The 25,762-nt window shown below is 36.1% G+C and overlaps 1 protein-coding gene across 4 annotated transcripts in view; it reads left to right on the forward strand.

Moving 5' to 3' along the window:
* Positions 1 to 25,762, forward strand: part of KIAA1468 (KIAA1468 ortholog) — a 102,776-nt gene that overhangs the window by 2,087 nt on the left and 74,927 nt on the right. For all 4 annotated transcript variants that reach the window (XM_006756797.1, XM_006756798.1, XM_015559465.1 and 1 more), the window contains exons 2-5: positions 16,128 to 16,217; positions 24,844 to 24,915; positions 25,026 to 25,081; positions 25,181 to 25,294. In XM_006756797.1, the coding sequence (XP_006756860.1) occupies positions 16,128 to 16,217; positions 24,844 to 24,915; positions 25,026 to 25,081; positions 25,181 to 25,294 (332 nt within the window). The remainder of the gene's footprint in view (positions 1 to 16,127; positions 16,218 to 24,843; positions 24,916 to 25,025; positions 25,082 to 25,180; positions 25,295 to 25,762) is intronic.

Consider the following 25,762-nt stretch of genomic DNA (forward strand, 5'->3'; position numbering starts at 1 on the left):
TTTTCCTTCTTTTAAAATCTTTCTCATTGCTTGTAAATGATCGGAAATTGTTTGCTGAGCAACATTTAATCTTTCTGCAAGTTGTTTTTGAGTTTGACACGCATCTTCATTCAATAATGCTTGTAATTGTTGGTCTTCAAACTTTTTCAGTTGACCTGGACGGTCTTTGTCTCTCACATCGAAATCATCACTTTTAAAGCGTTTGAACCAGCATTCACAAGTATCTTGAGATGGGGCATGTTCACCATAAGCTTCCCTAAGTATACGATAACTTTTTCTTCAAAATAAAGTAATGAATTAAAACTTCCTGCAAATGTTCTTTTTTTGGCACGAAATATGACATTTTTCAGTGTAAAAATGTCTATGATGTTAACACCTTCAGCAAATTTGACATGAAGTTTTGAAGCTTGTCAATACAACAAAATAGCATACACATCAAATCGCATATATATCAAAATATGTGTAACTCCATCTATTGAAAAAAATCCACATTATTAACTGGTACACCTAGTATTCCTCCCTTTACCCTCTCTTACCAGCCCCCATGCCCCTGTTCCCTCTGGTAATCACCATACTGTTGTCATTTTATTAGGGTTGGAGTTTTTTTCTTTAGTTTTTTTGTTTTTTACTTAATCTCTTCATCTTTTTCACCCAGCTCCCCTCCCCAACCCCTCTGACAGTTGTCAGTTCATTAGATTCCACGTTTAAATCATGTGGTACTTGTTGTCTTTCTTTGAATGGCTTATTTCTTTTTTTATTAATTTTTAAAAATTGATTTCAGAGAAAGGGAAAGGGAGAGAGACAGAGAAACATCAATGTGAGAGAGAAACTTCACTGCTGAATACACCCCAACCAGGGATTGAACCCGAAACCTGGGCATGTGCCCTGACCTGGAAAGAAACTGGTAACCTTTCAGTGCATAGAGCAATGCTCAACCAATAGAGCCACACAGGCCAGAGCTGAATGGCTTATTTCACTTAGCATAATACTCTCCAGGTTCATCCATGCTGTCACAACGGATAAGATTTCCTTGTTTTTTATGGCCGAGTGTTACTCCATTGTGTAAATGTCCCACAGCTTTTTTATCCACTTGTCTGCTGATGGACACGTAGGCTTCTTTCAAAGCTTAGCTATTATTATAAATAACGCTGCAATGAACATAGGGGTGCAAATATTCTTTCAAATTATTGTTTTTGGTTTCTTGGAATATATCCCCAGAAGTGGAATCACTGGGTCATAAGATAGTTCCATTTTGAATTTTTTGGGCTAACTCCATACTGCTTTCCACAGTGCTTGCACCAATCTACATTCCCACCAACAGTGCATGAGTGGTCCCTTTAATCCACATCCTCGCAAACACTTGTTTGTTGATTTATTGATGATAGCCATTCTGGCAGGTGTGAGGTGCTATTGTGATTTTAATTTACATTTCTCTGACGCTTAGTGACACTAAACATCTTTTCATATGTCTATTGGCCCTCTCTGTCTTTTTTGGAGAAGTTTCTGTTCATGTCCTTTGCCCATTTTTAATTGGATTGTTTGTTTTTTGGTGTCAAAGTTTATAAGTTATTTATAAATTTTGAATATTAACCTTATCAGATATATCATTGACAAATATGTTTTCCCATTCAGTGGATTATCTTTTCATTTTGTTGATGGTTTCCTTTGCTGTGCTAAAATCTTTCAGTTTGGCCCTGGCTGGTGTGGCTCAGTTAGTTGGAGCATAGGCCCATGTACCAAAAGATGGCGGGTTCGATTTCTGGTCAGGGTACAGTCGGAATTCATACAGGAAGCAACTGATCAACATTTCTGTCTCACATTGATGTTTCTCCCTCTCTCACTTCTTCTCTCTAAATAAAAAATAAATTTAAAAAATCAATAAAATTTATTAAACTTTTTAGTTTGATGTAGTCTCATTTATTTTTTTCTTTTGTTTACCTTGTACTATCTTAGCCAGAGGAATGCTGGTTTCACTTGAAGGAATGAGCTTTAATAAAAATTGGACTTATTTTCTTAGGATGAGCCTAGTTTTTTGTACAGTAGAGACAGTAGGTGGTCAAATGGGGAAGACAGGTAACTTTTGCTTTTCAGTGATGGATTTCTTTTAGGCAAGGCATTCACCATGCCTTCACATTTTTATAAGGCAACTAATTTGCCAGGAGGCAGTCACATGATTAAATGTGATAATTTCACTTGTGAGCCTACAATCCTTTTGTCATCTTCCTCCATTTTTAAAATGTTCTGTTTTATGATACTACCTACCCTTTCTCAGAGCTCTCAAAGAGTACATATCTCATTGTGCTCAGTGTTCCTTTACTAGTATCACCAGCGCTAAAATGTCATAATTACAATCTTTCAAAGTTCCCATCTTTTTCACTTTATAAAGTAGTTCCTACCTGTTAGATTGGAATTGGATTTAGTGCTTCCCCTGGTTACTGGGAGAGAAAATAACAACAGAATATTTATCTGTTGTATGACTGTCATTTTTCTTGCCTATGCCTTTCCAGTACTTTTAAAATTATTATTAATTCTTGTAGAAATTTATTCAGATATGTGCACTGCCTAGTACAGTAGTTTGAATATAGTTGGTGTTCAGTATTTTACATTGATTAATATATTTCTTAATTGTGTGATCAGTTAAGGATTGTAGGGATACAGAAGATGTATGATGCATGTTCGTGATGGAGAGTCAAAACTAACACATGAAAGAACTATAGAATGAATAGTCTTCTGTGCTACAGATAATAGTGTAAACAATCAGATATAGAAAAATCATTATCGATTATGGTACTGAAATGGCCCTTGTGGAGAAAGTAAAGTTTAAATTTGACCCTCAAAGATGGGTGTAATTTTGACCAAATAGTGACTTTATTATTTGGCCAAATTTAGACTTTTTATCCTGAGTGAGGAAAGGAAAAGGAAATGAGTTTAAGAAAATATCTATAATAATAAAAGCATAATATGCTAATTAAACCAGATGTCCTTCCGGATGAAGCTGGGGCTGTGAGGGAAGCCTGGGTCCTGGGTGCCTGAGGGAAGCAGGTGCCCGCAGCCAGGGGAAGGAAGGCCTACTCTTGCATGAATTTCGTGCATCAGGCCTCTAGTTTATTTTATATTTTTCCTTGTTTAAAGCATCTTCTGGGAACATGTTTACCATTATCTGGCTCTCCACTTAATTAAGTGTTTCCATTTGGGTAGCTCTAAAAATGCTGATTGATATTTTAAGCCATTGTGGTACTTTGGCTAAAAGGAAGCAAGATAGGGGTACTAATCAGGGAAAACAGACCTTCTGTCAAAAATTAAAATTACACTTTCTGGTTTTCAAACAAGAAAGTTAGGGGTGATGTTCAGAATGTATACTTGTTTGTTTTTTAAAAACCTTGGTTGAACGAGAACCTTTCAGTGATTGGTGTAATTTTCATTTTGTTTACTAGTATTTTTAGATCTGAAGCTAAATTTGGTGAATTTGTTTTTTTGTGTTTTTTTTAATGGCTTTTAACAGTGTCTCCTCCCATGGTTGTATGATAATCAACTGCAAAAGAATATTTAGTATGGTCTAAAAATACACTGTTAAATCTAAATTACAAATATCAATTGAGAAAGGGCTGATGGGGGGCAAAAGTAGGTTTACAATTGTGAGTAAAGGAAACAGTTTATTCATGTATTATTATTTATTAATTATCGTGTTATTCATACGAACAGCCATAAATCTACTTTTGCCCCACCCTTACATTAACAGCCGATATTTTTCTTATAGGTAGTTGTTTTTACTGGCTTCACCTAGTAAGTACTGTGAGAGTTAATGATGAATTATGGTTTCTAAATTATTGATACTAAAAACATACTTGTTAATATATAAATAGTGTCTTGCTATTTGGCCATATTTTGGATGCAGTGCCTCTTTGATAGACTTTTTTGGGGTTTGTTTAAATTTTGGATTGATCTACTTCATTTAACTCCTTTATCATATGAGTATTTGTTTTAGAATTGCAATTTTTTGAGATATAATTAAAAAATAATATTGTATTAGTTTTAGATATCTATATATAAAAGTCTAATATGCAAAGTGTCCCTTTGGGAGTTCGACTGACTAGTTCAGTTGCTCACTGTGATGTGCGCTGACCACCAGGGGGTGGCGCGGAACGAAGGAAGGCCCTAGCTTTCAGCCAGAGAATGGAGGCCCCGGCCGGCAGCTGACAGCCAGCAGCAGCTAGGGACCCTACCTGTGCACCAGTTTCGTGTACTGGGCCTCTAGTTTAACATAATGATTGATATGTGTGTATATTGTGTAATTATTAATACAAGTATAATTAATGTTCATCACCACACATTGCTGTATTAAATTATATTGGGTATTCTGATTGCCTTTGAGGAGAGAAATATTAGGGACATGAATGTGTTATTTCTTTTTAAATTTTGAAATTTATATGAAAAATGTTAACAGTTTGTATTGGGTGGTGGTTATATGCTGGTGTTTTTAAAAAGCACTTAAAACAGTATGAACAGTGCTTTGCAAAATGTGCATGTGATTAATTATGGCAAAACAAGGCAGTTTTGCAATGGAAATTGACTCTACAGTTCCACCATTAATTGGCACCTAATCCTATAATCTGTGCAGTGTGGACAGAGTTTGGTATTTGGGAGACATGAAATACCATCTTCTCTCTGATATATGAACACAAAGATTATATTTTGCATAATAACATTTCTTCATCTGTGTCTGACTTGTGTTCTACCTTTTTTGTTACCTTATATTGAATATTAGTACCTTATATATCATCTATTAAGTAAGTTTGCAAAAAAAAAACAGGATTAAAGAATGTCATTCTTTGCTGACAAATTAATGATTACATAGGTACCAGTTTATTCTCAATTTCCTGTTGTAACCTTGAGGATCAGTTCTGTTTGGAATAAGCTAATAATTCTTAGTATAATCTTGACACAAATTTCTTTTAGGATATATTTAGCATGTTTTAAGTGAACAAAACTACTTTATACCAATAGTTTTGTTTGTTTGTTGCATTGTATTTGTATCTTGTAAGTATTCTGTATTTGTCTATGGAAGTAGAATTACCACTGGAAAAGGACCTACAAAAGTCAAAAGTTTCTCATTTTTCTAGTCATGAGTACAGCTCCTTATTATAAGCATTCTTTTACCGTCATGGTAAGGATTTAAGTTTTTTTTTCCTTCAGGGGGTAGATATGTAAGGATGGTTGACCAAAGAATGTAAGGTGGGATGATGAGATTTATGAATGTTAAAATCTCTAGTCACATTTTATTATTGTTCTTAAAGATCAACATTTGCATTTTACACCCTTTAATAAGTTACATTAGTAACAATACTGATTTTTGTTTACTAATCCTTTAAATAAGATGACCAAAGGTAGCCTGTATTGATAGGTGATTTATTAATCTATGTTCTCACTGGACCCTTCAATTTCCCTTTCCATTTCTATAATTTGTTATAGACATGCTTGTTGGTATTGAAACACTTGAACCAAGATTTATTAAAATACCATTTTAAGTAAAGGCATTAAAAATTGAAAACAACCTAAATGTTCAACAGTAAGGGATTAATTAGTTTAAATATATAATCTACATACGCTGATCTGGAATGATCACCAAGTTATAAATTGAATAAATTAGGATGCAGCCAATATGTATATGTTTTTATTTATGTATAAAAAAGGGAGAAATTTGCATATGCCTGGCATGTTTTGAAAGGATACATACAGCAGAGTCTAAACAATGATCCTTGCTGCAGAGGAGGATTGCTGGTTGGGAGCTGTGCACAGGGACTTACTTTTTATTTGTAGGTCCTTTTATATTTTACCACATGTCATCTCTTAAATGGCAGGACTGGGATTCTAACCCAGATCACTGACTTCAAAGTCTGCTCTCTCTCCATTATACCACAACTACTGTCTTATGTCAACTTTGAGACACAGGCTCAGTAAAAGTTCTCAGATCATAGTATATAATCAGGCAAAGTATTTTAGTAATTCATTCAGAGTACATATATCTTATTAACTCAGTCAGAATAGTCATTTTAATGCAGAAGGCTAGTCAAGTAGTACAAAATAGATTGTTTAAAAAATAAAGTGATGCCAGTCAGGGAGCGTAAGGAAGCCAACTCATTGATGTTTCATCAGTGTTTCTCTCTGTCTCTCTTTCTGTTTCTCTCTCTCTAAGGATATTGCCTCTCACCATGTCCTTGGGTGAGGATTAAAAAATAATAATAATAATAAATAAAATAAACTGTAGCAACACACTAAGGCGAGGTGAATAATCTGCCTAAAGCATCAGTTAATGTCAACAAGGTGTCTATACTGCGTAGCACTCAACATAATCCAAATCAGGAAATGCACATACTGCATGTGATTGTAGGATCAACTAGCTTCAAATTAGAGCCAAATATAGTCACCAGTTCTTCTGATTGAAGTAGTTTTACAAGCCTGAATTAGTTTGCCATTCTGCAAAGTAGGGGGATCACCTTAGGGGCAAACCTGCCCCCAAATTCATCTCACAATAGCAGTAAGGATTCAGGCATCTACCAAATCATTATTTTTCTTATTTATAAGTTTAAGGCATTGCTCTCTTTTTTTATCTTGAAGCTTTGCTGCATGGTTACATCTAAGTTTCTAGTCTAATCGTGGAGCATGACTAAGTCTCAAGGAGGAGACCACGCAGTGCAATCAGGGGTATAGCTTTCTTCCAGATTTTCCTACCTATTATTTCAGAAATTCCCAGCAGTCAGAAATGATGTTCATATGTTTGTTTGTTTTTTAATATATTTTATTGATTTTTCACAGAGAGGAAGGGAGAGAGATAGAAAGTTGGAACATCGATGAGAGAGAAACATCGATCAGCTGCCTTCTGCACACTCCCCACTGGGGATGTGCCCGCAACCCAGGTACATGCCCTTGACCGGAATCGAACCTGGGACCTTTCAGTCCGCAGGCTGACGCTCTATCCACTGAGCCAATCCGGTTTCAGCTGTTCATATGTTTTTGAAACCAGCTGGTCCTGTTGTAGATGGATGGATAGGTTGCTCAAAGTAGTGACATCATATTTTCTGTTATTTCTGTCAGGTTCTATGCTTGAGTGCTGCCTTAGTTCAAGCCTTTAGCTCCCATCTGGACCATCAGTTTTAGACTTATAACAGTGCATTTAATCTTCATTCTTATTTTTACTTGATTTTAGAAGCTATTTGTTCCTGTCACTCCAACTAAAACCTTTTAAAATTGCTTCCTCCTGTTCAATTGCTTCCTACTTGCACAACTGTGAATAGGCTGCTTTCTTTCATTACTGTGAAATGCAGATGGTAGTGACCCCTCTTACAGGGCTTGTTATCTGCAAAAAGTGGCACAAAATAGTGGTCAAAAATGTTAAGTATCCTAATAACTGTTGTTATTAACAATCCTTCTCTTTATCTGACAACTATTCATATGGTAAAATCATCCAGCATTATAGAAATTTAAGTGAATGGTTTGCCAATAAATTTGTGTTTAAATCTCTTCCTAAGTTTAAATCTTTCGGCTTTAAAGTTGAACTCATGTTGGAATCTTGTGACAAAGAAAAGATGGACTGCGAACTGAGAGACTAGAATTCTACTCCTAGCTTGCTCACAGATTAACCTTTAACATAAAGTGATCTGATTGAATCATTGTTATCTGTGTGCATGACTTGATTCCAGTGGTTTATAAGTTCATTTGAGGCAAGGACTTTTATCTTTCTACTCCCTACCGTGGGTTAATAGGTATTCATAGAATTCATGAATACATAGCTCAGTTTTGCTCATCTTTAAAGATGAGAATATTGGAATCTCTCTAAGATTACTTCTCACTCTCAAGTATTTTAAATACAGGATCAGTGAAATGAGCCCAAGCATCAGAAAAGAGTTGAGGATCAGAAAATATAATGTGATTTTTTGCCATTGACAGATCTCTAAGATTCAATTTTAATTTAAGTGGGTAGCATTAAAATGCTTATTCACAACCTCAGGTTTTAAAGTAAGGTAAATTTATTATCTTTATTTTTTTATTGTCTAAAGTTTTACATATGTCTCCTTTTTCCCCAGTTGACACCCCCACCCCCCCAGCTATTCCCAGCCCCGGCAAGCCCCTACCACCCCAGTGTCTGTTTCCATTGGTTATGCTAATATGCATACATGCAAGTCCTTTGTTTGCTCTCTAACCACCCCCCTCCCCTACCATTTGTCTCTGAATCTATTCTTGTTCATAAAATCATGTTGATCATTATATCCCATATATGAGTGAGATTTATTATCTATTAAACTTATATACTATACATTTCTTTATTATTTACCATGACATAGGTTTTTTTAGGCATGATTCAATAAATGACCTTCACTGAAAGAATTAGAATATAAAAGTTAATTCCTTAATACTATATTTCTTCCTATTCTTTAGTTGTGAATTGAGTACTTTCAAGACTTTAATTATAAAATACACTATTATAAAATATTGAATTTTTTGGAGAAAAGATATCAAAACACACACAAAGAAATTCAAACAGCCCTAGCCAGTGGCTTAGTTGGTTGGAGTGTTGTTTCATATACCAAAGGACGGCAGGTTTGATTCTAGGTTGCGGTTGAATCCCCACTGGAGACAACTGATGGATTTTTTTTTAATCTCTCCCTCCCTTCCTATCTCTCTAAAACAAACAAACAAACAAAAAAAAACAGTGAAAACATATCCTTGGTGAGGGGTTGAATTTAAAAAATATTCAAATAGTATAGAGTGTGTAATGAAAAATTTTAATTTTACTTCTCAATTAGTGTTAATAACTTATTGTATACATTTACAAAAACATATAAGGCACATATAAGCATATACAACATACCTACATGGACTTTTATATCCACATCTTTAAAAAATTATTTTTTAATATTTTACTATACCTTTCTGTCAGTAATCTGGTACGCAGTAGTTCAACAGATGTTTTAGTTGAATTAACCAATGCACTTTATTAGTCAGCAGCTGGTCAGTCTTCCTGATACATTTAATTTTTAAACTGCTATTTAGTTTCCATAAAAGATACCTTTTCAAGCATCTGAAACTAATTGTTTTAACTGATATAAAATTTCATTCTGTCATCAGTACTAAAGTGTTAAATGTAAATATGAATAAGACTACTTACATGCATGATTTATAAAGTCAGTCCACATGACTTATAGTCACACTGCATAATGCATTTAGTTTTCAGACTTAGTAAAACTTACATACAGGTTTTACCGGTTTGTGGATTATGATGAAAGTCCCTGATCATTCAGTTTCTGAGTTATAAAATAAATTATTATTAAGAAGTTATATAGTCCTGGAATTTGAAGAAATGCTGATACAGTTCATGTTAGAATATGTAGCTTCTTTCTTTTTTTAACAAATATATTTTTATTGATTTCAGAGAGGAAGGGAGAGGGATAGAAACATCAATGATGAGAGAGAATCATTAATTGGCTGCCTCCTACATGCCTCACACAGGGGCGGGGGGGGTGGGGCACAAAGAGGAGGGGGTAGGATCATCAAGCAGGCAACCCCATAGGTCCATGCTCAAGCACTAAGCCACATTGGCTGGGCTGTAGCTTCTTTCTTAATAAAAGAGGTTAATTTTTCCAGACTCTTCTTTTATATTAGAGTATTTGGAAGGGCATTTGCTTGCCCTGAAAAAAAATGTGGCTACATCTAAAGAAGCATACTTATCTTAGAGCTATAATATTACCTTATATAACTCTTAAATTCAAAGTACATTTTATTTACAAAATCTGTTATTTGGGTTAGTACAATAAAAGTTTAAATTACTTTCTTCATAAATAATTATTTTCCTGACATGGTGGAATACATTTTAATGAATTACGACATGAATTTTATGACATCATAGTTATTGTTATTTAAAAAGTATTGTGGCTTTTTTTTTTCTTGGAAAATAGAAAGTATTGGGGCTTGGAACTAAAAAAAAATTTAGAATATATTTTTCAGTGGCCATATTAATGCTGTGTTTTAATAAAATTAAACTGTGTTTGCTTTCCTCAAGGAAAGCATAGGTAGTTTATTTCAGAGTATAATGGAGGGATAATGTATGGTGATCAGCTAGGCTCTAACCCAGCCGTGGGCAAACTACTGCCCGCGGGCCGGATGCGGCCCGTTTGAAATGAATAAAAAAAAAAAAAAAAAGAGACCGTACCCTTTTATGTAATGATGTTTACTTTGAATTTATATTAGTTCACACAAACACTCCATCCATGCTTTTGTTCCGGCCCTCCGGTCCAGTTTAAGAACCCATTGTGGCCCTGGAGTCAAAAAGTTTGCCCACCCCTGCGCTAACCTTTATGTCTGATTAAAAATATTAAAAAGAGGAAGAGAAAGAAATACTTAGAAAACTAACATTAGATGGATACTTCACATCATAAAAAAATATTTATCTGAAATCAGCCAACTTCAGTACTTAACATTCTGTGAACATCAGGACTGACTAAAGCAGTGAGTTCTGGCATTACAAAACCAGAATATTGGTTGATGTAAGTTCATCCTATTTGATGTACATGTTTAAATATACAGGTTAGAGATATCAGAATAAACTAATGAGTAGCTAAGACATGTGACTAAGCGTGGAGTATGATATGCAAGTGGAGTTTCTGGTTAGGTCAGTAATGGCCAGATAAAGTAATATATCTAGAAAGTCAAAATGTTAGATACATGGTCAAAGAATGTGAATAGAAAATTCACACACATACCCCCAAAAGGCAGATGGCCAATATGTTTTTTAAATAAAGTGCAAGTTCACTAGGGATCAAAGAGATGCCTATGTAATTAAGATATAATTGTATAGTATGTTAAATTGGTGTGTTTAAAAATACTGATTGACAATGGCTATTATATGGTGCTGATGAAACTCAGATTGCTATGTATACTTATTCTGGAAATCAGTTTAAGCAATATGTATCAAGGATTCATGCACTGGTGAGGGGCGTGGATTATGGGGATTGGGCCACTGTGGGAGCACTGCTCATCCCAGTCTGCTGAGTGGTTGTGGACCTGCCCTCTGAGCAGCTGCCCCTAGTCCAGCATCTTATGTGGAGCCAGAGAACTCGCCTCTCCAGGGGACCCAGTCAGGGCCAGGCCCAGGAACAACAGCACTGAGAGAGGCAGCGGAATAGGCCTCAGTCCTGCGGCGATGGACACGAATCTGCCTCCCAGCCTCCATGGTCAGCTCTGCAAGCCCCGCTGTGGTGCTGCGCGGCCTGCGGGCATCCGGAGGAGGTGGCAGGGAACGAGGAGGAGGAGCCTGGGGCTGGCAAGGAGGCAGCTATCACAGCCCAGGTTCCTCCCTGTCAGACTGGGGTTCGCAGCACTTGTAGCTGCTCATCCCGATCAGCCAAGCAGTGCTCTCACTGTGGTAGCGCACTGACCACCAGGTGGCAGCCCCTGCATTGAGCGTCTGCCCTTGGTGGTCAGTGTGCATCATAGCGACTGGCCGACCAGTTGTTCTGGTCATTCTGTCGCTGGGCTTTTATATAGGATGAGTGGCCCAGTGCATGAAATTCGTGCACAACAGGGGAGGTTCCCCTCAGCCTAGCCTTCACCCTCTCCAATCGGGGATCCCTTGGGGGACATCCCTCTTGCAATCTAGGACCACTGGCTACTAACCACTCTCCTGCCTGCCTGATAGCTGCTAACTGCCTCTGCCTGATAGCCCCTAACCTCTCTGCCTGCCTGCCTGATCACCCCTAACTGCTCTCCCCTGCAAGCCTGATCTTGCCCCCAACTGCCCTCCCCTGCCAGCGTGATCTCCCCCCCCCAATGGCCCTCCCCTGCCGGCCTGATCTCACCCCCAACTGTCCTCCCCTGCCAGCCTGGTTGCACCCAACTGCCCAACCCCTGCCAGCCTGATCTCACCCCCAACTGCCCTCCCCAGCCGGCCTTATCTCCCCTAACTGCCTCTGCCTCAGCCCCCATCACCATGGCTTTGTCTGGAAGGAAGTTGGATGTCCGGAAGATGGCCGGTTGACCCGGTCTAATTAGCATATTACCCTTTTATTATTATAAATAGCCTTAATGATATGGCAACTTTTCACTATATAAGCTTCATTTTTAAAAAGCAAGATACATATTATATGTATTCTATTTTTGTAAAAATATATATACATACTTAGACATGGTCAAAAAAAGTTCAAAAAAGAATATCTAAAAATTCTGGGGAAAACCTTAGTGATATCTGATCTTATCTGCAATTTTAGTGGGATTGGGATATTTATTTTGTTTTCTATGTACCTTTATTTTTATAACTAGAGGCCTGGCGCACAAAATTTGTGCATGGGGACGGGGGCAGGGTCCCCTCAACCCAGCCTGCACCCTCTCCAATCCAGGACCCATCGGGGGATGTCCGACTGCCGGTTTAGACCCGATCCCTGGTCCGACAGCCGGTTTAGGCCCAATCCCATGGATCGGGTCTAAACTGGCAGTCGGTCATCACTCTCACAATACAGGACTGCTGGCTCCTAACTGCTCACCTGCCTGCAGGTCGTTTGGGTGACCCTCACTAAACCCCCTGCCGGCTGGATCGCCCCATGCAGCCTGGTTTTCAGTCATTTGGTCATCCCTCACTAACCCCCCTGCCAGCCTTGTCGCCCCATGCAGCCTGCTGTTTGGTCATCCATCCAGTTGTTTCAGCCGTGACAGCCCCTGGCTTTTTATATATTAGGATAATTTATAATGTGTATATTTATGTAATTAATGGGGAAAGCTCTTATGGTGGTGTAGTACAAAACATTGGAGTAGTTAGATTAAATTTTTTTTGAAGAGCTGAAAATTTTAGGTACTTTGTATTTAGTGATATAGGGACTCCATTTTATAATAGATCATATTAGTTATTTCCAAGCAGGTATAGTTACAGGTCAGTGGTTTATTCCAGCCTGTCATATTTTTCACCTATTTAAAAGATGTCTAAATAAAAAGCCTTATGAAGTTTATCTACTATATTTTAAAATTTACTTCCTTTTTTAAAATATTTATTGACTTGAGAGAGAAAAGGGCCTTTGTGAAAAATATTTAGGAAACTGATTAACTTTATTTTGCCTTCATTTTGGAAGAATATTTTTGTTAAATATGAAATTTCAGTTGCCATTTTTCTCAGCGTACTCTAAAGATGTTCCTTCTTTTATTAATAACTTTATTTAAACAATTTTAAAATTTACCTATTCAGCGTTTGTTTTCAGTATATTTATAGAGTTGTACAACCACCACCTAATCCAGTAGTCGGCAAACTGCAGCCCCTTGAGTATGGCTCTTCCACAAAATACCACGTGCGGGTGCGCACGTACAGTGCAATTGAAACTTTGTGGCCACACTCAAGGGACCAAAGAGCCGCATGTGGCTTGCGAGCCTCAGTTTGCCAACCACTGACCTAATCAAATTTAGATTATATTCATCACCCCCCCCCCCCAAAAAAAAGTCTCTCAGCCATTACCAAATATCCTATTCATCTCCACTCTCTAGTCCTAGGGAACTACCAGTCTTCTTTCTTCCTCTATATATTTCCCAATTTTGTACATTTCTTATGGATGAAGTAATACAGGATGTGGTTCTTCTGTAACTGGCTTCTTTCATTTAGGATAATATTTTCTAGCTCCATCCATGTTGTATCATGTATCAGTATTTCAGTCCTTTTTATTGCTGAATAATATTCAATTATATGGATTTACATACTACATTTTATTTCTCCATTAGGTAATAGACATTTGGTTATTTCCACTCTTTTGCTTTTATGACTAATGCTGCTATGAACAATTGTGTGCAAGATTTTGTGTGGACACATGTTTTTATTTCCCTTGGATGAAAGAGGAATTGCTAGGTCATGTGGTAACTCTTATGTTTAGCCTTTTGAAGAATTGCTAAACTGTTTTCTAAAGTGGCTGCACCATTTTCATCCCCAGAAGCAATATATGAGGGTTCCAGTTTCTATGGATGCTGGCCAACACTTTCTTGTATTTTTATTAAAGTAAGATATAATTCAAATGCCATGTAATTCATGTACAAAAAAAATCATTAAAGTGTGTAATTCAGTAGTTTTTAATGTATTTAAAAACTTGCACAATCATCATCACTCTCAATTCCAGAACATTTTCAGCACCCCTAAAAGAAAGCCTATACACATTAGTAGTCACTGCCCATTCTCCTCTATCACTAGCCTCTGGCAATTACTCATCTATTTATGTTTCTATAGGTTTGCCTATTCTAGACATTTCATATGAATGGAATGGTACAATATATGGTCTTACGTGTCTGGTTTCTTTCACTTAGCATGTTTTCAAGGTTTATGTTGTAGCATGTATGAGTACTTCATTTCTTTTTGATGGCCGAATAATATTACATTGCATGGATATACTACATTTTATTCATTCATGCACTGATGGACATCTTGTTCGTTTGTTATTGTGAATACAGTCATGCACTACATAATGTTTCAGTCAAGGACAGATCACATATACACAGTGGTCCAATAAGATTATAATGGAGTTGAAAATTCTTATCACCTGGTGACACCATACTGTCATAACTTAAAAGCTTATTACTCATGTGTTTCTGGTGATGCTAGTATAAACAAACCTACTATGCTGCCAGTTATATAAAAGTGTAGTATGTGTATTATGTACAACACATGATACTTAATAATGATAATAAATGGCTATTACTTGTTTATGTACTACTTTTTATCATTATTTTAAATTATACTCTTTCTACTTATGAATGAAAATTTGTTATAGAACAGTATACCATGTTACACCAGCAACAGTCTTATACATCCCATGTTTACTATGTCTCTTGACCATTTTTTCTTGTACTGTATTTAATGTCATTTTGTTTTGTATGGTAACATGCTGTACAGGCTTATAGCCTGGGAGCAGTTATCATCTAGGTTTGTATAAGTATGCTCTGATGTTTGCACAAGGATGAAATTGCCTAATGACACATATTTTCAGATCTAGAATTTCCCCTGGAAATTTTTTATAGTCTGTCTTTCTGCTAAGATTTCCTGTCCTTTCGTTCATTGTACACTTGCATTTACTTCACTGAGCGTAATTATAATAGCTATTTTAAAATCTTAGTCTAGTAATTCTAACATCTGGATTATTTGGGGATTGGTCCCTGTTGATAGTGTTTTCTCTTGAGGCTGGGTCACAATTTACTAGTTTTTGTGTATTAAGAAATTTTGGACTGTGTGATGGACAGTGTGTGTTATTGTTGTGGAGACAGGATTCCGCCCTATTTTTTCAACCTTTATATTTTTTAACACCTTTCGTACTGCTCACGAGCTTTCTCATGTTTCGCGCGCCATCTGTTAAGGACCGCTCACGAGTTTTCTTGTTTTTCACACGCCATCTGTTATGGACCTTAGATGTCAACACACTGTCTTGTCCACATCGAATGAAGCGATCTCATTGGTGGAAACCATGCAGGTCAATCTACGAAAAACTATATAATTGCACGAACCCATAAAGCATTGCAGTTACATTGTATTTTGGTCATTCAAATAGTCTTCGTCTTCAAGTTCCTGGCGCTTTTAGAAAATGTTTTACGCAGTACCATACGTTAAAAAAGCACTAGGAACTTTAATTGTTTAATTGTTTAAGTAAATAAAAATGTTATAATTATTGAAAAACAACATTTAAAGTGCATTATGATCTGTAGTTACGATGATTTAAATAACGTGCAGTTTGCCCCAAAACTGCGGTCCCTGGTGTATGTCTTAGAGATTTCTATGCAGTACGAAAGGTGTTTAATAAGAAATTATCTAGTCAGACTCAATCTGCAACTCTTGGGCAGCAGTCCAAAAATTTTATTTCTTCTTTTTTTCCCTTTAGATTGGTTGGTTGCATTATGCCCTGCATGTGCATTATTCAGGATTTAGCCAGAGATTTGGGCAGGGAAACTTTAGTTTGTTTAATTGGTGTGGGCATTTTTACCTTAGTTTATTGCTTTAATAGAATTCCTAGATCTGAGAATCATAGTTTTATTAACTAGAAATTATTGTAAATAATTGATTGCTATTTTATTTTGATAATTAAATAAAAACGTGTTAAATTCTTTTATTTTTCTCTTTATTACAGATAGAGCTGGGAGCATCAGTACCCTTGATTCTTTAGACTTTGCAAGATATTCAGATGATGGTAACAGGGAAACAGATGAGAAAGTGGCAGGTGAGTAAGATTGTAAAGACAGATTTGGATTCTTTGGCATTCCGGAAATAATAAAATGACTTGAGGAATTCTTTTTCTTCTTCAGTTTGGTATGTTAATATAATTATATAGTTATTATGCAAAATTATTTTATTAACTTATTGGCTCCAGGGAACATCTCAACCTGTAACTTCCCTTTCCACTTTTGCTGTGAGTGTCTGATTGTGCAATTTGCTGAGTTCTTATAACCAACAGTTTACAATCATGTAGTTATGAAACTGATGTAAAACAGCTTTAGCCATAGTTTAATACAAAGTTAGTTGGACCTTGGCCCTTCTCATTCCTTTGATCCTCCAAATCAGGGCTGATATTCAGGTGTTATATGCCAGTACAACTCTGATGATTGTTCAAATTGGTTGTAATACTTTCATGTAGGTTGTTTAATACATTTTGTCTTGAGTTCCTCAGGTATTCCCCATCACAGCATCTCTCCAGAAACTTCTCCTGAATTCCTATGATTCAGAAAAGAAAGGGTTAATGCTTGGTACAGCAGGGGCCTTCAGGACCTTGCCCATTCCAAGAAGAAGACCAACAACATTCTTTCTGGTTGCTTGGTTACTCATTCTAGTCTCCTTCCCCTCCCCACCCTCCAACAAGTTCTGCCTTCTAAGCATCACCACTGGATCTGTAGAGACTTCAGAAGACCAATTTGTATCTGTGCTCTGCCCACCTCAAGTGAGGCCAGGTGTATTCTGCTGGGGATCCACCCTGGAATTACCATGTAGCAGCGCTGGCTCTTTAAGTGTCAAATGGCTGGTACCTTTTTGGTGCCTCAAGGCTGTGGCTATCTGTCATTGAAATCATTGTTGAGTACCTTGTAGGAATTGTAGTTTTCATAGGACATTGGTGGGGATAGCAGCCAGATATCAGTTAAATATTTTGATCTTCATCATATTGGTGGGCACTCCTGCAGCAAGAGGGATGCCACATGGGACAGATGGAGCCTGTGGAGGCAATATAAAGTCAGGAACACCCATAATGTGGATTCTTCTCTTGACCAACTGTTGAATTTTTCTTCCATTTACTGGGACAATTTTGTTAAAACCTACCAAATGTTTCCCATCTTGGTCTTCTATAATAATAAAAGTGTAATATGCTAATTAGACCAGATGTCCTTCCGGAAGACCTTCCGGATGAAGACGGGTCTGTGAGGGAAGATCTGGTGCCTGTTGTCGGCTGGAGGGAAGCCCAGGTCCCGGGTAACAGAGGGAAGCCAGTGCTGGCAGCCGGGGGAAGGAAGGCCAACTCTTGCATGAATTTCATGCATCGGGCCTCTAGTTATAATAATAAAAGTGATGGCTAATTTTTACATAGCACTCCATTCTAAACACTGTGCTAAATGTATATTAAGCCATTAAGTTATTGAATTATCATCCTCCTCCCAAGGAAACTTCAGTGGCAGAGCTAGGATTCAAATACAGATAGCCCAGCAACAGAGCCCACAATTGACTGTATCTTATGCTACCTCTTAGCATGAAGGATGAGATTTGACCTGATTAAAAATGACATTCAAATATATGATTTTTATTCATTGCTTGAAAATGAAGATATTGAATATTTTAAAATCTCATCTATAATAATAAAAGCGTAATATGCTAATTAGACCTGACAGCTAGATGATCTTCTGGACATCCTTCCAGATGACCTTCCGGAGGAGCCGGGGCTGCGAGGGCTGAGCCCCTTGCACGAATTTTCGTGCACTGGGCCTCTAGTAGTAGTATATGAGTTAAAAATGATGTAACTTTGGGTTCAGAAGCTAAGAGAAGATTCAGCAGTATAAGCAATAGCAATACCATTTGAATGGGGATGTCAGTGGAAGAGTTTAGTGTGGCTCTCTGTATCAAATCATGATTTGTCATTAGCATTATGAATTTTTGTTTGTTAACCCTTACCCGAGGATATTTTCCATTGATTTTTTTAGAGAGAGTGGAAGGGAGTGGGTGAGACCAAGAAAGATAAACATTGATGTGAGAAGGACACATCCATTGGTTGCCTCCTGCAAGTGCCCTGACCAGAGCCAGGAATCGAGCCTCCAACCAAGGTACAAACCCTTGACTGGAATCAAACCTAGGACCCTTCAGTCTGCGGGTTGGTCGACACTCTATCCACTGAGCCAAACTGGTTAGTATTATTAATTGACAAATGTATCAAAACAGTAAATCTAGCCCTAGCTGGTGTGGCTCAGACCAAAGAGTCCCAGGTTTGATTCCAGTCAAGGGCATGTACCTCGGTTGCAGGCTCCTCCTCGGCCCAAGCCCTCATCAGGCTTCATGCAGGAGGCAACCAATCGAAGTGTTTCTCTCACATTGATGTTTCTCCCTGTCTTTCCCTCTCTCTTCCGCTCTCCCTAAAAAACAATCAATGGAAATATATCCTCGGATGAGGATTAACAAACAAGCACAAACAAAACTCCAGCAAATGTCATCTGTAATAACTAAGAATTGGCAAATCAAATGGATATTATTTGAATAGTTTTAAGACTAATTTATCCTACTAATTAATTCATTTTAAGTAACATTCTGTTATATATAACTATAGTAAATATTTGATAATATGTATTTTATTATATAGTAAATATTAAACACATGGTATTTTAGTTTATCAAGAGTAACCAGATGTATCTAATTTTGTTTATTGTATTATTGTTCAAATGGTTCCATATTAAAAAATAACTTCTACGCAGAAATTGGCGATATAATTCTTTTCTTTTTTGCATTGAAACATTATTGATTTAAAAGAAAACTTTATGATCAAGCAAACTAAAAATGAAATGTTTTAAATATATGGTAGTTTTCACATATTTTCAATCTAAGGATTATACCAGTCTCTTACATTGGGAAAATAAAGTAATTTTTGATTATTATACGACTAATATGTAAGTAAATGCTGTCTTTCTTCTTCACTGGAAGAGGAAAGAAAAACATGTCATTCTCAGAGAATAGCTTTCAGACTTTTAGTGCTTTTGTACTATAGCCTGTTATTGAATCAAATGTGTGATATGTGTGTGAAACTTTACAAAATGTTTTAATTAATAGCAATTTTCATTTTCATAAAGATTTTTGACTCTTAGCTAACCATTGGTAGCAACTTAAAAGCTTATATCAAAAGACCAGTAATCTACAAAGGTAATTATCCTGCTGTCTGTCATTAGATCACATGTAAACCTCACCGAGAAAGAAAACAAAAATGTCTTTTTTTTTTTTATACCAGTCTTTGGCAGAAGGAGGTTATAAGTAACACAGGTATTGAGTCCATTGGCCTCCCACACAAATGTAGGGTCTGCTCCAACTTTAATCAGGTATTACTGTTTATCAGACAGTAGATAGATACGATATTAGTTTCTAGCATCATTCTCACCATCATTTTCCTAAATTTAAAAATCCGATTTTTTCCCCCAAATCTATATAGGTGTGCCTTCAAAAAGGAAGCAGTGAACACCTGTTTATTGAGCACCTGCTCTGTGTACCTCTTAAATTTTCAAGTTTTCTTAAAAATGCAGCAAGGGAAATTTATAGTTTAAATGTTGGGATTGCCAGTCTTTATTTTAAGCATTTTGAGCATCTGCTGTGTGTTCAGACTGTTAAGCACTAGAAATAGAAATATGAAGTACATAATACCTGCCCTTAAGGAATGTGTAACTGAAACATGTCTATATCTCTGATGCAGATATAGACAGTGCTTATATGTTCAGTGCTTTGGTAACAGCAAAAAGGACCTGTGAACGTTGGAACCAATAATATTCTTGTCTCAGGTTCACAGGATCCATCTTTCAGCATCAGAGTCTCTGACTTTATTTGTTCTCATATCTCTACCTGTTATTATATTACTTCTCTAGTTCACACCTTAACTTTTATGTTGGGATCTAGAGAACTACAAAATCTGTGCTTTCTGATCTGTACACACTCCTAATGCTGGTAAGATCAGTAATGTTTCAGATTTATTACATATGGCATTAAGTATTAGCATAATCATTTATTCAAAAAATATTTGAGTGCTTACTCTGTATTCAAGATATTATGCTGTCTGGGAACAACAATCATATGAAGCCTTTATAAAGCTTAAATAACCTATTAGACATTCTAAAATAACATTCAGATTTTTGCTTGTGGGATAACCTGACCCTGTTCCCTGGGTAAGAAGCAGCATCGGTAGCCCTCTCATTTCTTAGCTATTGGCCTGCTATATATATATATATATATATGATTTTCTATGATTTAAAATAGGATAGATTCTCCAACAAGACTTTAAAGGCAACAAGCCTTTAATATGGATGTAGGGTGTCGTAATTTTTTTATTTTTTATTTTTATTTTTTAAATATATTTTATTGATTTTTCACAGAGAGGAAGGGAGAGGGATAGAGAGTCAGAAACATCGATGAGATGAGAGAGAAACACCGATCAGCTGCCTCCTGCACACTCCCCACTGGGGATGTGCCCGCAACCAAGGTACTTGCCCTTAACTGGAATCGAACCTGGGATCCTTGAGTCTGCAGGCCGACATTCTATCCACTGAGCCAAACCGGTTAGGGCATGGGTGTTGTAATTTATATGGCAAATCATAAAGGTCTGAACTAGGATAACTGCAGAGACAACTAAGATGAATGATTATTTAGGGGGTTATTTAAGGGTTGGAATCAATATGACTTGGACATTTAATTAATGTGGGAGTAAGCACAAGGGCTAAGTGAAGAGTAACCTCCAGGTATCCTCTTTGAACAGCTGGGTAGATAGTGGTACTGTTAATGGAGAGAGACTGAGGAGAAGGGAGAACAGATTTGAGAGGGAGATGGTGAAATTTATTTAGATAGGATTGAATTAAAAACTTATGAAACATTCAAATGGGCATATCCAGGTGATAATTAGGTAGATCTTTATTTTGGGGAAAGGTTGAAAGGTTTCTGAATCTTCTGGGATTGTGATAGTTAAACCGTAAGCATGAATATCATCTCAGTGGAATATCTAGAGTAAGAAAAGGGCCAAGGATGACACCTGGAGAAACACCAACTTTGAGATGAGTGATAGAAGAATCGGTATAAGAGAACTTGGGCAGAGGAACAGTAATGGAAATAATTTTTTTTAAGGCTTGGGGAAGGGGATTCTCCCCGCCATCCCCCAATTTTGATGAATGTAGAAAACTAAATATCTATAAACTGGAGATTGCATCTTGCTTCATTTAATTTATTTCTCACATCTACCAAGTCATGCCTAAATAGTACTATGCCTTTCTTAATTCTCTAAACCCAGAAAGGTGCTGCTGGTACTGTCAGGATTTTAATATTGTTTTAGGGAATATATTTTTATTCTAACTCATAGTCTAAAGAAAGTTTTTCCTAGAAATGCTCATGTGATAATAAAGTATTAAAGATGGGGAAGTGGTATTTTATTATGGAGTCAAATCACTTTATATTAAGAAGAAAGTTGCAGGTTGCTTGACTCAACCCTATTGATTTGAACTCTTCAATACTGAATAGGAATGGGAGTAAAAAAATACTTGGCTAACCAATGTTGCAAAAATAATATTTTGAGTTTTGTGCCAAAATGAACTAAGACTAGCAAATATTTCAAGATCATATTAGTGGTATATTTAGTTGGGGCATCAAAGGATTGATTTTTTTTTTCTGCTTTGAAATTTAATACTTTGCCTTTGGTGTTTCCACAGTCACTTGTACATCTCCCAAGTTATGAGAGCATGATCTTTTAGCATCTACATACCTCCGATTATCAGGATTATCCAACCCTAGTTGGAAAATAACTGTTTTAACTAATCTTGAGTTGCTTATACTGACTTAATCATTAATATTTTGGTAAGATTGTAATATGCATTATTAGAATATACATACATCTTTTCAGTTATTTCATTCCAATAAAATTGCATTCAGCAGTGTTGGGCTATTATAGGGTTGTGATGGTGGAGTGAGCAGATTGTTCGTTGGTTCCTACGGTGTTCTTTAAGAACATACACATCCTCATACATACAATTCCTTTTATAAAGAATTATATTTGAAAAATTCTTGAAGGTTGTTTGGTTCAGTGTTGTTTGGTTCTGTTTACATGATAATTTTGAGCGTTACGCTAATGTTTTTTAAATAGACAAATTCATATATGTATATAGCTCTTCAGACCTTTCTTGTTAAAGTTTCTCATGTAGCTGTAGTTAATTTATCATACTGTGCCTTTATAGAGATGTGCTATAACTTCAAAGATATGCCTCTGTCTTTTAAAATTTATAGTGTTTACTAAGAAACATGCAGCAGAGTGAATTCATTTTGATAAGCACTATCTTTTCAAAGCATTGGTAACTTTTAATGGCATTTGGCAGTGTATATATAGATGTGCATAAAAATCTAAATTCTTGCCGTCTGACATGGGTTTTTATGGCTTTCTGTGCTTTGATCATTAAGTGTTTTGCTTTTGGTCACCTAAACTTTCACCAGTTGAATTTGAGTTTTTCACAGTTTGTGTTCTAACCATTTTTTTTTTCATTTATTTCGTTTCATATTTCTGTCTCTGGTGCAAGGCATTTCTGATCTGCAATTGTTCTGTAATATATCTTATAATTGTGTTACTGAAAGCATAATAATATGTATACTCATTTTACTTTTACTTAAGTATTTTTAAATCAAAATCAATTACTTAAGAGTTTTGAAATTAAAAAAAAAAAGTAAACCTATTCTGTGCTTAACCTTACACACTAAATGTGTGCAGTCTAACTTTAAACACAAACTCTAAGAGTTTCCAGAAATGTAAGTTTTAGGGGAAATATTTTAACTTCGTGGCACTAACATGTTTGCGCATCAGCATTGCCGACTACCAAATGAGAAATAGTACATACATGTCATCTGTTTTTAGTTGTGTTTTCATGTTGTTGCAGTGAAATTCTGTGCATCAAAATAATTGGCCTCATGTACTAGATGTGATTCAGTTACATCTTAAGTTTTTAATGAAAATTTGCAAACTGAGTGAATCCTGATTTTTCCATATATTTTTATGGCTTTGTTGTCTCTGGTAGCATCTCATTTGCCATATTATTTTTTCTGTTTATTAGTCAATTTGGAAAAAATTGCATATTTAAATTTGCTAGTTTTTATGCAGAACTATTTACATACTATAGTTTCTTAATATTTAGTTGTGACAAAGATGACTTAATTTTTCTAGAGGTTTACTTTACTGAAATGACTTTATTTATATTTTGAGCAGTGTTCATATGTTTTAAAGAAAATTACCAGTTAAGACATAGTTAAATCTTGTTCATGATGAAACATTTTAAAGAGCTTATTAAAATGTTTCCTCAGCATTAATGTTTATCTTATAATCGAGCTCTGGTAAAAGGAGAAATTTTTGAGTTTCACTAGTACCTCTTAACATAAACAAATACCTATTTGAGGAGTTATCAGAAACTTTGAAAACTCTAATTTTAGTTAGTATCCTTAGATAGCTACATTTTTAGAATTATATACAATCTTTTGCTTTAGAATAACCTTAATTAAAATTAAAAGACAAACTATTTACACCCTTTGGCTGAAAATGAAACCTAAAATAAACCCTTAGAAATTTTTTCTAGGATATATATTTAACATATCTAAACATGTTTGTAAAATACATACACTTACTTGTGTGTAGAAAAATTTATATGCTTCCCAACAAAATATTTATTCCTTCAACATCTTAATGAAGTGATACATTCACTACCGTTTTTTTATATTGACTTAAAACATTATTCCAGATAATGCATTAAAGATACTTTTTTTAGTCTTAGTCAGTTTGGTTCAGTGGCTAGAGCATCAGCCTGCAGACCATAGGGTCCTGGGTTCGAGTCCAATCAAGGACATGTGCCTTGGTTGTATGCTCCTCCCCGCCCCAGTCCTGGTCCAGACGCGTGCAGGAGGTGCTAAATGTTGTCTATTGGGCAAAGAACAGGTTATTATTGATAAACACTACCATTAGAGAGAGTGGGAGAGAGGTACAGAGATCGAATCATCATTAAAGAGAAACATCAGACATTTATCAGCTGCCTCCTGCATGCCCCCAACTGGAGATCAAGCCTGCAACCTGATCATGTTCCTTGACCTGGAATTGAACTGGTGACCTTTGGTTCATGGGTCGATGCTCAGTCACTGAGCCACACCAGCCAGGCTCTTTTTCTTTTTAATCCTGAGGTTTTCCTTAAATATATTTGCTTGGACTTCATCAAGTTTTTATCTTTTCCCCGAAAATTATATAACCTGAGAACATTTCATTGCATTTTCTTACCTAGACTGACAGAAGCACCCACATTACTAATATTTTTATTTACTAGATGAGATTATGCCATAGGTTTTATTTTTAAATAGAGCCATTCCTTGTCAGACAGCTAGAACATTTTATCAGTAGTCCCCTGAATTCTAAAACTATGGAAAACATTCACCAGTTTGCTTGCTAATCAACTCTGCTGCATGCGTTCACAAGTTTCATAAAGATTGCATGCTTTCTGTTTTCAATACAAATTGTATTTTTTTTTCATACCCATCTTTGCTTTTTATTTTTTTTATTTTTGTTTCCCTTTTCTTGGTTGGATGCCTGTGTGTGTTTATTCCAAATCCCTGTCCAGTCCTGGAGTTTGAACTACGGAAAGCCAAGGAGACCATTCAGGCCCTCCGAGCCAACCTGACAAAGGCTGCAGGTGGTGTACATAAAATTTTTTGCGACTTTTCCTTTTTTGACAATGTAGAAGTAGCTGAGATATTTCCAAATGTAAAATAGTAAAATATTATTTATATTTTCTTCCACCAGAACATGAAGTTCCTTTACAGGAACGAAAAAATTACAAATCAAGTCCTGAAATTCAGGTGGGTGAATGACAGCTCTGAAAGTATCATCCTCATAAAATGGTAGCACAAATATTGAAGGAGGAAAACTTATGGTATTTTATCTTATTTTGCCTCCAGGAGCCAATCAAACCTCTTGAAAAGAGAGCTCTAAACTTCTTAGTCAATGAATTTTTATTGAAGAATAACTACAAGCTTACATCTATAACCTTTTCAGATGAAAATGATGATCAGGTACAGTTATTTTTTTAACAGTGAATTATTTTCTTTTTAACTTAAAATGTATTTTTCTCTTTTATTTCTTTAATTTGTTTAAGTTATACATATAGTAAACTTCTATAAGGTTAGTTATCAAACACAACATTTCCTTGCCTACCCAGTCTAGTATTCTATTTGACCTATAGATTTCTTCTTTTTATATAAAAGACTTATCATTCTTTCCAGGTAATTTTTAACAACTTGTAAGTAGAAAATATAATCTACTTATATTTTCATGTATTTATAGAGTGTGCTAGATTATTTTTCCCTTTAAACATTTATTTAGTAGTACTAGAGGCCCGGTGCACAAAAATTTGTGCACTGGCGGGGGCGGGGGGTCCCTCAGCCCAGCTTGCCCCCATCACATACTGGGAGCCCTAGGGGATGTCCTACTACCTGCTCCCCTTGGGGAGTGGGCCTAAGCCACAGTCTGGCCTCCCTTTG

This window comes from Myotis davidii, unplaced genomic scaffold (genome assembly GCF_000327345.1).
Source record: "Myotis davidii unplaced genomic scaffold, ASM32734v1 scaffold11, whole genome shotgun sequence".
Classification (NCBI taxonomy): Eukaryota; Metazoa; Chordata; class Mammalia; order Chiroptera; family Vespertilionidae; genus Myotis; species Myotis davidii.